This window comes from Balaenoptera musculus, chromosome 16 (genome assembly GCF_009873245.2).
Source record: "Balaenoptera musculus isolate JJ_BM4_2016_0621 chromosome 16, mBalMus1.pri.v3, whole genome shotgun sequence".
Classification (NCBI taxonomy): Eukaryota; Metazoa; Chordata; class Mammalia; order Artiodactyla; family Balaenopteridae; genus Balaenoptera; species Balaenoptera musculus.
Genome location: NC_045800.1, coordinates 82,836,463 through 82,849,151, shown reverse-complemented (window position 1 = coordinate 82,849,151; position 12,689 = coordinate 82,836,463). Strand labels below are relative to the sequence as shown.

Sequence of the window (12,689 nt, the reverse complement as noted above, 5' to 3'; positions counted from 1 at the left end):
AGGAACAGGAAGTCTTGCTTATAAATGAAGGTGTGAACTAGGTGATGCTGGAGGTCCCTTCCGCATTTATCAATAGAACACTTTGCACTTTCAGATTTTTTGAAATAGGTTAAAATAAACTACTTTTTAAAAACCCAGTAATTCTGTTCCTCCTAGCCCCCAAGTAAGTTCCCCTGCAACCTTCCCTGGGCAGCCCATGACCATCCCCCTGTGGTGCTCAGGTTCTTTCTTTTCTAATGAGTCATTGCTAATGACGAGAAGGCACTAGACACGGATAGAGCTGAAATCGCCCTGCGGCCGCTGTTCAAAATTGGGTACTCACCATTGTGTCCTCCCATTTTCTTTGGAAAGTCATTGTCACAGGCAATGGGAAATATTAATCGAGGCACAACTTGGAAAAGATGGAAAGGGTTGGAAAAGAAGGAAGAGACTTGAAACTACTACCTATCTGGGCGGGTCCAGATGCCACTCACCCCAAAAACAGGACCCTGACTTTTGTTTTTTGTTGGGTGTATTTGAGGAATTCAAAGCAGGAGTCTCATCTTAGTTACAGATTTTAAAAAAAACCTTTATTTTGTGCTGGAGTAAATTTATTAAGATTTAAATCAAACATAGAACAAAGGAGGGTGAAAAATGGCTATATATTTTTAAATATTGCATTTTAATATTTTACAAATTCCCTGTGCTTTATTTTCTTCAAGGAATTTACAACATTTATCATTATTATTATTTAGGTAGTTCATTTGGGAAGCTTGTAATATGTAGACTCATGCACTCCTCTTTTATAACTTAGGTATCTGATAAATTATTTTCAACTGGGGCCTCATGGATTCTCAAAGATTGAAATGACTGTAGCTGGTTCTCCTAGCGCTGTGACTCTGGGTTAGCTCTCGGCCTACATGAAGGCATGCGGCCTATTTTAAGAGCTTTTCTTCTGGTCGATTTCAATTTTTATTTTTCATTTTTGTCAACTTGAGAACTGTCCTGCGCTTAATTTCTGTGTAGTCTGGGTGTCTTCTACAATCCTCTATTCCCTTTCACCAAATTTTCTTATTCCTGACATATCCCAAGAGTGTTTTCCTGTCTGCAGGTCATATGTTTTTAGTCCCTGCTTTAACTTTTCAGATGGTAAAGGAATACACCAAACTAAACTGTTGTTCAGACCTTGAGCCGAAGGTTTTAAGCTCTTCCAGCAGAAGTAATTCAGTTTTGCTCAGAGAGACCCTTTCCCAGTGACTATAGTGAATACCCCCGGGTTGGGAACGCCTGCTCATTGCTGGCTGGGACTTCAGTCAGTCATTAGCACATCTTTTCCAAGCTGCTAAAGGGCTGATTGATCTGCCCTGTGCTGCTGGGGAGGACCCAAACCAAAACCTCTAGGTTTCCTTTAGATCTGTGCAGGGGGGGCCCTGTGCCTTATATGTGAGGGTCGTTTTTGTAACTGTGCTCATCCTGGCCGCCACTATCATAACCACCCTGTACATCCTTTTGGGCAAATTTCCTCAGCTTCCTCTTTGAGCGGTACTGATATTGGTGTTTGATTCCTTATTCAGTTACTTGTTTAGTCAACTGGATGTTTTTTCTTGCTGTTTATTCATTTTGTTCGTCAGCAGTCTATTTTGGCAGACTTTATCCAATAAAATGTGTAAATCTTTAACTTACCCACTGAAACTAAAATAGGAAATGAAATTTATAGTATTGCCCAGTTTCAGGAATCTGACTGATGTTTTGCTTTGTAAGCGGATTTTGAAAGAACCTGAGAGAAACGTTAAGGTTTAAACTGTGTCTGCAGCTTTATGTGAATATGCTTGTCCTTAGCAGGTAATTAAAGATGACTCAGAAAATCACAATGGACACAAAGCAGAAAGTAAAACCTTTTGGGTAAACTTCAGAATTATGGAAAGTATACATGTTTAGAAATGTAGAAGAAACAACATACATTAAAAAAAATTAGGATTTAATGGAAATGCAAGCATTTCTTTTTAAAACCCTGGGAAAGATGGGATATTAGTTATTAAGTAGTCAGAATTAGGGGGGGCAGTGATTGAAATGGAAATCTGATGTTACCTTTGGATCCCTTAACAGAATAAACCCAGAGGCAGGATCGTATTCCCCCTGGATCAAATTGTAGTGTTTGAAGGATTGAACTCAACAGGAGTTGTGTGGAGAAAAGCTCTAGAGGCCCAAGAATTGAAATCTTTTTGAATGTTTAAATACATTTGGGTTATGACAATAGTTGAAAATCTGGCGCCATCTTGGTTACCAGTCTTCAGAAAATAAGAGGTCAGTATTTTATTTTCTGATTGTATGTAAAAAGTTATCTTTAAACAACTTGGGAGGAAGGAGTAGAAAGGAGAGTAGTTATGATCTAAACATAAGGCTGTTCTCTATTTTTGACTCCTGTTATTTTTTATTTATTGGACAGCTAAAAGCTATTTCAGACAACTGTCTGTAAGTCAAAATGTTTTTGGCCTATGCATTATAGTTTCAGTTTGGAATAAAATTGTTTGAGAGGAGGTGAGAAAGAGCTGGTTGAATTAACACTTGGAATATTTGGATAAGCCAAATACCAGATTCATCAGTTCAAAATAAAGCTGTGATTCTTGATGGAACTGGACTTAGATGCAAGCTGTGACTCTGTAAAGTCGGGCAGAGTTTCTCAGTGGAGATGGGAATTGACAAGAGATGGCCTGGGACCAGGGTGTGTGTGTGTGTGTGTGTGTGTGTGCGCGCATGCACGCATGCCTGTGTGCACTATTTTATTCCTCTCAGCTAATTTGGGAAATTCTGCAAATTCAGTAAATTCAGTATTCGGGCTCTTTCCTCTGCTGTATCTTCATGTCACACCTTGACCCCAGGAAGTCTTTTTTAAGAAATTGGAAATCCTTGCGTTTAATCTCTCTCTTTCAGCTATCCCTTCTAGGAGTGCTTATATGAGCTACATAGATGTATTTTATTAAAAAGAGTTTATGACCTAATCACATGTGACATCTCAGTGTCGGTTTGCTGAGTCAGTTGGAGAATTTGGACTTTACCACAAAGACTCAAAAGCAGCGGAGTGAAGTATCCTCGTTAAAGTTGAGACCCAGGATCCCTGAAATTCGGAGAAATATTCTGTAAGGATATGAGTCGCTAATGTGATCCAGATTCAGAGGAAGAATCAAAAGGCTAAAAGTCCAAGTATTTCTCTGGCCAATTTTGCTTTGGTTCTTTCATTTAATCTCCCCAGCTTGGGCCAGAGAGGAAAACATCCAATATATTAGTTAAAAATCCATGGGCTGATGTTTGTCAGATTACTCAGAAATGTTTATTAGTCTAATATAGGTATGGCTATTTGTAGAAATGATTTATTAAAAAATGTTTCTATACTTCATTCCGCCCAAGGTCCCCAAAACATGAGCTAGCTGTTTGACGAGCATGAATCGGTCTGTCCTGTGTGTGGCTTCCGTCCCCACTACTGAACTGCACAGAGATTCCGTGCTGTACCCAAGGTGACAAAGACGGCCCACAGGGGTGTCAGCCCTTGGTACAAATCTCTCTCCACTGCATGCAGCCTTTCCCGAGAGTAAACGTCTCAGATGGCCAGCTTGATAGCATTTACAGCCACAGAGAATGGCTTGCCTCTGATGACTACGTGTGTCCCATCGTGCCTTTATGAGACCATCTGAAGCTTGGAGGAGTTCTTGGCATTTCTGTTGTCTGTGCCCCATCTATGTCCCACTGGTGACATGTGACATTATCAGCTGTGAGGAGAGAAGGGTCGAAGGAAGGAAAAAGCCAAACAGATAAAATCCTGCATTTCCTAGAGCTGTTTTTTGCTGTCATTTTCTTAACCATTTGCCCCTGACAGAAGGTTAGAGGCCTGAGCAATAATTGGCAATGTTGTTAATGTCAAGGATTCCTGTGTATGTGTATGTATTTTAATTTGAGACCCAAGTAGCGCGTATGCCAGGGCAGCTGTCATTTTGCCCTTTATGTTGTTTCTAGTTTGCTTCAGTAACAATCTCTCTTTCTTAAACTTATTTTTACTAAACAAGGCACAGGGGATGGAACTGGGGATGGGGACAGGAGACAGGGAGAAGACTGGAGATGAAACTGACATTCCTCCTCCTGTAGCTTTTTGCTAAAATGGGACTTCAGCACACGGCCAGGTATACACAGGCAGGAAGACGGATGGGCAATGGCCAGCAGACAGCAGACTTTCTGCACAATTCTGTTCTGAGGGCTGAAAGAATCGTGTCTTGCTTAGTAAAAATGGCCTATATTTCTGCCTCTGTCACTAATGTTGTCTGGCATTTTTTTACATGACCTGTGTGTTTTTTAGATTTTCCGGATGTCTACAAATAACATAACCTTAGCAAAAGAATCTTGAATGGTAGAACAGTCAAGGAATATTGGATGGTAGGACTGGGAACGTTCTCAGAAATAACCTGCTCCAACTTCCTCGCTTTGCAGGTGAGAAGTTCTGTAGAAAGTGAGCAGGGTGGTAGTGGAATTCTCTGTGTGCCGTTAATATTCTTTTGCATCAAAGGCTGGGCAAGAGTAGCAACAGAGTTTGTCCTCCAGAGGCTTGTCTTCGGGGTGGGTATGTGGTTGGCATCCTGGCTGTGGGTTTAATGCTGATGGCCGAGGCTGGTGCTGAGGGCAGTGGAGGCTGGCTTCCCGGGGGTGGGAACAAGCGTAACAAATGGAGGAAGAGCACATGGGCGGTTTCTCTAGGACATGAACACAGAGGAGTCCTCCAGGCCCCCTGACATCGCGGCCCAGAGCAGTGGAACTCCTGACTTGTCTTCCCATTCTGGGGGTCTGTCCTGCACCGTGATGGGACCCCTGGCCTGCATGTCCAAGAACTGTCCACCCCTTCCAGGTAGCCAGTGCTTGACCACTGCAGTGTGGCTCGCCCTTGGGAGCAACGCCTTGAGAAGAGGCCCCGGCAGGAAGCAGGCTCACAGCTCTTTGGGAAGGCACTTCTGGTCTTGGCTGCTTGGACTAGCTCTGGGTGGGTATGTACCTTTGACCCTGGGGATGCTTCACCCCAGGATTAAGGAGGACCAGGCAGAGGCCTCTGTCGCCTGGATCTGTGAGAGGTGTTGAAAGTATTACTGCGAGAGAGTACGGATTCCAGTTTCCTATAAGCCTTTGAGTTATGCTTCCCTAAGTGACAGCATCTGGAGAAACAGGGAGTAAAGAGTTAGTCGCTCTTAGACTAGGACATGGGATTCTGTAACCAAATCGATACCCAATGCAGCTATAGGCTTTTGAGGAAGATTAGCAAGGTGCTGTAAGCACAGTCACTCTGAATTTTGTAGAGTGACCCTCTGGTCTTGGCAGTTTATCAGCAGTGGGGGCTCACTTAGCATTGGCTGGAGGTGGGTTCCAGGCTGAGACCTCCGGGTGCCCTCTGCACAGCCATGGACCTTACTTCCAGCCTCTGGCTCGCCACGTGTCTCCCTTCCCCTGCCAGTCTGTATTAATTTGTTAGCGCTGCATTAACAAAGTACTGCAGATGGGTGGCTTAAACACAAACGTTTATTGTGTGGGGGAGGGCTTTGAGTGAAGGATCTGTCCCAAGTCTCTCCTCGGCTTGTAGATGACCATCTTCTCCCTGTGTCTTTTCACACTGTCTTTCCTCCACGTGTGTTTCTGAATCCAAATTTCTCCGCCAGTCATATGGGCGCGGGACCCACCCTAGCAACCTCGTCTTAACTAGTTACATTTGCAGTGACCCTGTTTCCAAGTAAGGTGACATTCTGAGATATGGGGGGTCAGGACTTTAACACAATTCAACCCGTACACAGTCTATGAAAAGAAACCATCCAAAAGAGATAAGTCAAAGAGGGCAGGACTTCTAGGAGATGGGATTTAGATGCACTTAAGTAGACAGCATGGGCTCCCTGAGGGGTTAGAGTAGAGTAAGTACTGGAAGGTAGGAGAGAGTTGGTCTGGTGTGTGTCTAGGTGGGGGGCGGTAGAGCATTCAGGCAGAGGGGTCTGCGCCAGCCAAGGTGGGTTCGAGGCGCGTCAGGAGGCCTCTGTGGCCGGGCAGAGCGAGCAAAGGAGGTTGTCATAGGAGACAAGGTCAGAGAGGTGATGGGAGATGGGCCGTGTGGGTCCTCGTTGGATGTGGCTTTACCTGAGTGCATTAGAGAAGGGATTTGCACTGCGGTGCTTGAGAAGTCTCGCTCTGGCTACAGGCTTAAGAATAAACTGTAGAGGGGTGAGGGCAAAAGCAGGGGACCGGTTCAGAGGCCACTGCAGCATTTCAGAGGAGGGTGTCCATGGCTTGGGCCAGCGTGGTAGCAGCAGAGATGGTCCTCTGGTTGGACTGTTCTTCCTCAGAACTGTTTCTCACCCTGAGTCATTGAACCCAAATTGTCTGGTTGATATTCTTCCCTATAAATGTCTTGTTCTGACCCTTGACCAAGTCTTGGCTTGTACTATTTAGATTAGTTACTATGACTGACTTCAATTCCACTTCCCTTCTAATTATTGCTGGAAAGCAATCTGTCTCTCCCCATATCGGATGTTTTATTATTGATATTTTTGACATCCATGGTAGTGTTTTTCTTGTGATATTGCAGGAGGATTTATGGGAGCCCCTTTGCACACCTAACCTGAAGCTAAGGCATCTGTGAGCTTCTGTACTAACCCAATGGCCCCATAATCATTTTTTAAAAACTCAAAGACATTCTCACATACAACTTTCCTATAGCCACCTGTGTAGTCTTTAGCGCCTACACTACAAGACAAGAATATTTACACTCTATGGTTGGAGGGGCTCTCAGTCTCCCACTTGGGTGGGTTGAAAATGAAACCATCTATTAGTCTGAAGCAAACAGAAGAGCCACCTTGTCTCCTGTCGTCCGGCGACTGCCACACAGTGTAGACTTTTTTCCTCTGGACCCTGGAACACCAGTATGTAGAATCTTAATAACACATGTGATTAACCGTACTATTAAAAATGGAAAATCCCACATGTATTAGTTTGCTCGGGTTGCCGTGACGAAGTACCACAGACCGTAGGGCTTAAACACAGTTCTGGAGGCTGGAAGTCCAAGATCAAAGTGTGGGCAGCGTTAGTTCCTTCCGAGGCCATGAGGGAAGGATCGGCTCCAGGCATCTCTCTTTGGCTCGTTAATGACCGTCTTCTCCACGTGTCTCTATGTGTGAGGCTGGGAAAGCCTATTTATAAGATACTATTATTATTATCATTTTAAATTCATTAATTTTTTATTGCAGTATAGCTGATTTACAATGTTGTGTTAGTTTCAGGTGTACAGCAAAGTGATTCAGTTATACATATATATCAGTACATTCTGTTTCAAACTCTTTTCCCATGTAGGTTATTACAAGATATTGAGTAGAGTTCCCTGTGCTATACAGTAGGTTCTTGTTGTTTATCTATTTTATATACAGTAGTGTTTATATGTTAATCCCAAATTGCTAATTTATCCCTCTCCCCCAACTTTCCCCTTTGGTAACCGTAAGTTTGTTTTCTAAGTCTGTGAGTCTGTTGCTGGTTTGTAAATAAGTTCATTTGTATCTCTTTTTTTTAGATTCCACATTAAAAAAAAGATACTATTAAATATAGGATCGATTTTGTGGAAAACCATTTATTGAAAAGGTATTAGTTGAATGAACTCCCACGAGCCTGGCAAAGGCTGTGCATTTCTGCCCAAGTTTGGAGACCTGACAGCACGAGCATAGAGTGGTGCTGCTACTAGAATCAATAGGGGCCCATCTCGGGTATCCTTTGCCCATCTCTCCCCAGCAGTTGCAGTGTCTTGGTCAGCTCCCCGCTCTAGATGTTAGCCTGCCCTTCAGACCTACCACCCTTCAAAAGACCCAATCTCCATGCAGCCAGTGTCTAGAATTCTCCAGGCGGGATCCCACTGTTCCCATCGAGCACACTGATTTTCGTCACATTGCGACTCCTGGATTCAGAAAAATCTGCTGCCACGTGCCCTGCTGTTTGTCATCTGGGCTGACCTCAGCTCCCCTGGGACACCCTCCTCCGCTGAATGTAGGTCTAAAGTGGAGATGACTTTGTTTAGAATGTACCTGCACCAGTTTCAGGGCATTTGCAAATGAAAGGAGCTTGCTTGTGCTCAGAAATCACAGATTGGCGGAGGTGATAACATTCAAAACCACTTCTTAGAGTTGAAGAAATCGACAGCAATCAGCAAATTGGCAGCTTAGCTCTGATACTTTGCAACCCCTGCATAGGAGCTTTTCCTGACGCCCCCCAAGACCCCAGAAAACCTGACCTTCCCCTTTTGCAGCTCACAGGTTAACTAAGTGACCACTTCCCTTCTAGTACCTGTAACTTTTTTTTTGAAGGGGGGCTCCCATCTAGCAGCATTGAGGAGTTGAGGGCAAGAAGCTTTCTTCATGCTCCAAGTTTCTAACTTATAAGGTGCCCTATAGATAAGGGGAGAGTTAATGCGTTTGTGAAGGAATGAATGAATGCAGAGCTCTAGATCAGATGCTCTCACTGCTTTTCCTTTCCTTGCTGACTTCTGTCACTCTGGGCAGCCCTTAGACCTCACAAATTTTGCTGAAGGTGCCTGCCTGGTTTGTCACACTCAGTGTTTCTTCCTCTGAATCCCTTCTCACATTGTTGCTCAGAACAACGTTGCCATTCATTTTGTCTTAATTATTGACACATGAACTAGTCTTTGTGTGTGCCTGGGAAAGCCTATTTATAAGATACTATCATTATTTTTTTTTAAATTAATTTACTTTTAAAATTGAAGTATAGTTGATTTACAACGTTGTGTTCGTTTCAGGTGTACAGCATTTAGCTGATCAAAATGCCATTACTTTTCCAGAACAAACCCCCATTTCTTTCCTATTGCTCTCCTGCTCAGAAATGGTATGATTTCCCATTGGCTGTGGGCTAAAGCTCAGAACTCCTTAGCCTGGCATTCAATACTGACTATGGATAGTCCTTTATATTCCTTTAAAAATTATTTTAGTTGTAGGTATCCCAAACACTTTGAAAAATACGACAGATACTCATTTACCTGCCATGGCGATTCAACAAATACTAGCATTTTCCCCACTTATTTTCCTAAATAAATAAATAAACAAACATCACAGATGCAGGTAGACCTCCTGTTCCTGTCTCCGCCCCCATCAGAAATAATCAGTCCCCCTTTTACCTTTATCTCTCACAATTCACCCTTGTGAACCACTGGCCCGTTGGATTCATCTTCCTGAAATTTCACTCTCCCTCCTTTATCTTTGAGGCTCAGTTCTCTTTCCACCTCTTCCAGGGAGCTTTCCCATCAGTCCCCTAATTTTCTAAATTGCTACACAGGTCATTGTCCTATTGCTTACTTGGGGACAATATGCCGCCTGTGACAGCTCTAATGTAGCAGTTTGATTCTAGTATTGGGTTTCTATTCCCCTTATCGTAACTTTTCCATCTGGCTTATATTATAGATGATTGCGTATACTTCTTCTCCTTTAGATAACAACGTTGGGAATAAAGTCTGAGTGTTAGTTTCGTTCATTCGTTTGTTCATTCGTTCATTCTGCAGATATTGACTGAGTGCCCATCTATAAGCTCCAGGAATTATTTTAAGCACTGAGGATACAGGAGCAGACACAAGAGGATGCGGGCAGTTGCTGCAGTTGTGGAGCTTTTATTCCAAAGGGGGAAGAGAGAAATTACATGAGTAAATAGATATGCCAAGATGCATAGTGCTAAGGAGAAAAAAGAAGCAGGGAAAAGCTCGGAACATGTTGGTTGAATTGCACAGTAAACCCAAATAGATAATACTGGATTACCTGCCTGTGAAACAGTACCCTGTGTAGACCATCCTTCTTGGAAGGTAGCTGTAGGAATGTAATTTAATCCTTTGCTGCCAGGAGCACATCTGGGTTGTTCATTCTGTCAGTAGAAGTGCACTATAGAAACGATAACAGATTTTAATACCAGCCTAAGTAGAGCATAATTAGGCAGGGAAAAATCTGCTTCTTAGTAACATATTAATTATAGTCAAATGGAACCAATTTGGCATTGTCTTTGCTACTGTTCTTCAGCCATTGGGCTGATGCAAGGTTCACTGTTTCGCAGTGTTGCTACATGTGGTGGGGCTGAACTGTTACCAAGAAGACCAATGTCCTCTTTCTAATTCTTCTAGCCTCCAGGAAAGGATAAAACCCCTCAACTTGTCACTTAAAGAGATCACTGCGAAGGTAAGTACCTTTCTATGCCCACTTTCTAAAGAAGTCTCTGAAGTTTTCTTTTGACTTAATTTCATGTCACAGAACTCCTGGGCTCTGGACAAAATACAGACTTGGCAAAGCCATTCTACAGGCCAAGCCATGGGGCAGCCAAAGAGCCAGGGCCGAGGGCTGCTCCCGTGACGGAGGGCCTGACTGTGGTCCCTAGGGACTGACTGCGGTCCCTAGGGACTGACTGCTTTGGCCTTTGCTTCAGAAGGAGCTGCAGTGTTGGGGAAGGGAAAATGATTGCTGCTGTGCCGTAGAATGCCTTTGCTTGAAAGGGCTTCCAGGATGGGAGTGAACTGAGAAGTTAATTACATTTCCTTCGGGAAGGGCAGGGTTCAGGTTTTTCACAAACAGACGGGAAGTGGTATAGTAGGTGATTCTCTTTTGTTTTTCAAAGTTAAATTGACTTCAAAGTCATTTTGCCTATTTCATCTGCTATCTGTACTTCATTTCAGACCTTGGTTTGTGCAGTGATAGAGGCCTCCATCGTTATTCCCTGGGAGCACGTAGTCAGTTCACTTAAATAGTCTGTGTCTGGTTAGGTAGGATAACCACAGTTTGCAAACCAAAACCCTTCCTTGTAGCGATACTTACAACCCACCGACTTATTGGCAAACTATGAAGTAGGATCAATTACCCTGTGACTTAGTAGTAGAGGTGAGGCTGAGAAGTAGGTCTTAATCATTAATGACTTGTGTTAGGTTTGGGAACCAGGGTGGTTATAAGACAGTTGAAATGTGAAAAGAACAGGTTTCTGAGCAGAGAGCAAAGCAGACAAGAGTCTGCTGGCCTGGAAGGAAGCTTTTCTTGTTCTCGGTTCCCCGGGGAAGAGAGCAGGAAGACCTGCTGGGGTCTTGGAAACCCTAGCTGAGCCGAGATGGGGGATGTGTTGTTGGCAAAAATGTCCACAGTGGCTCTGGTCCTTTTCCCAGTGTTTGTGTCTAATTCGTTTCTGAAAAAAACATTAAATGATTTTGCTGAAAATCACACAGCAGCGGTTTGATGGGCAGTTCTGCCCCGCATGAAAGGAGAGCTTCCTGTGAGGACTGTCTTGCCGGGTAGTTAGACGGCGTTGGGCCCTGGAACCGCGGAATGCTTGAAGCCCGCCCTGCCTTCCTGGAGAACCAGAGCACCGCCCAGGAGTGCTTACCCAGAGAGGAAGGGCAGGACGAGACTCAGGGCCGTGCGGGGACCTGAATCCGCAGGCAGAACTCGGGAAAGGGCTTTATCTCAGGCTCCCAGGCTGAGCGCGGCTGAGACCTCGTCCCCTGCCCAGCTGCAGGTCAAGGACGACTGGCTTGGTTCACCAGTTTTGTTTAAACTTTTTCTTTTTTTAATTTATTTTATTTTTGGCTCTGTTGGGTCTTTGTTGCTGCGTGCGGGCTTTCTCTAGTTGCGGCGAGCGGGGCTACTCTTCGTTGCGGTGCGCGGGCTTCTCATTGCAGTGGCTTCTCTTGTTGCAGAGCATGGGCTCTAGGCGCGCGGGCTTCAGTAGTTGTGGCACACGGGCTCAGTAGTTGTGGCTCGCAGGCTCTAGAGTGCAGGCTCAGTAGTTGTGGCGCACGGGCTTAGTTGCTCCGTGGCATGTAGGATCTTCCCGGACCAGGGCTCGAACCCATGTCCCCTGCGTTGGCAGGCGGATTCTTAACTACTGCGCCACCAGGGAAGCCCCACCGGTTTTATTATACGAGGCAGGACGGGATGCTGGAGAGCAGACCTGAATTTCTGCCTTATAAGTGACGGTGATGTCGCCCACTGGCATTTGTGCCCTATCTGCCACTGTGACCTCCAGGTGGAGCCAGTGGGGAGGTGAGGCGAGACCAAAGCTTCCTGGATGAGGAAGGTGGTGGAAGTATCCTCCTGAATTTCCTGCTGTAAATTGTGCCATTTATCAGGTGTGTCCTAATTTCTATGTAGGATTAATATGTGGAAGGACTCTTGGGTTTGGGTTTATTGAGCATCAGACCCTACTGTGTGTGTAACACAAATGAGTCTGTATCCCAGCCGTGAGGATGCAGGTGTGCATAATATGTAACGCAGATGGTGTTTTATCTGTTTGTGCTTTCTATGACATTTTATATTGTGTACACACACACGTACACATATGCACACGACCTTGGGATTTGTTGATCATCTCCAGCTACTGTGATTTGCTCAGATGCCAAAAGTGGTTTGTTTTGTTTGCATCCTTTCTCTAATACATTTACAAAAACTTACAATTCCCTTGCTTTTCCATAAAATTAAGGAATTCATGCCTAAGAATTTAAAGTGTAAACGTAAAAGCTCCATTTGATAATGAGTTCCTCAGGGTCCAATTTAATTTGGAAATAAAAAGGAGATGCAGATTTTCTGGGACACGCGTGCACGTGCACACGTGTGTATATAGGTGGGTGTGTACACGTGCACATACATGAATGTGTGTGTGTATGGGGGGGCATATGTTAGTCT

At 44.3% G+C, this 12,689-nt stretch overlaps 1 protein-coding gene across 8 annotated transcripts in view; it reads left to right on the top strand.

Moving 5' to 3' along the window:
* Window positions 1-12,689, top strand: part of DISC1 (DISC1 scaffold protein) — a 353,386-nt gene that overhangs the window by 135,981 nt on the left and 204,716 nt on the right. For 5 of the 8 annotated variants that reach the window (XM_036829396.1, XM_036829399.1, XM_036829398.1 and 2 more), the window contains exon 7: window positions 10,151-10,205. The exons of 2 other annotated variants lie outside the window; for them this stretch is intronic. In XM_036829396.1, coding sequence (XP_036685291.1) covers window positions 10,151-10,205 — 55 coding nt within the window. Of the gene's footprint in view, window positions 1-7,770; window positions 8,023-10,150; window positions 10,206-12,689 lie in introns of those variants that run through there. One more of the 8 variants, XR_005016895.1, reaches the window with a different exon arrangement.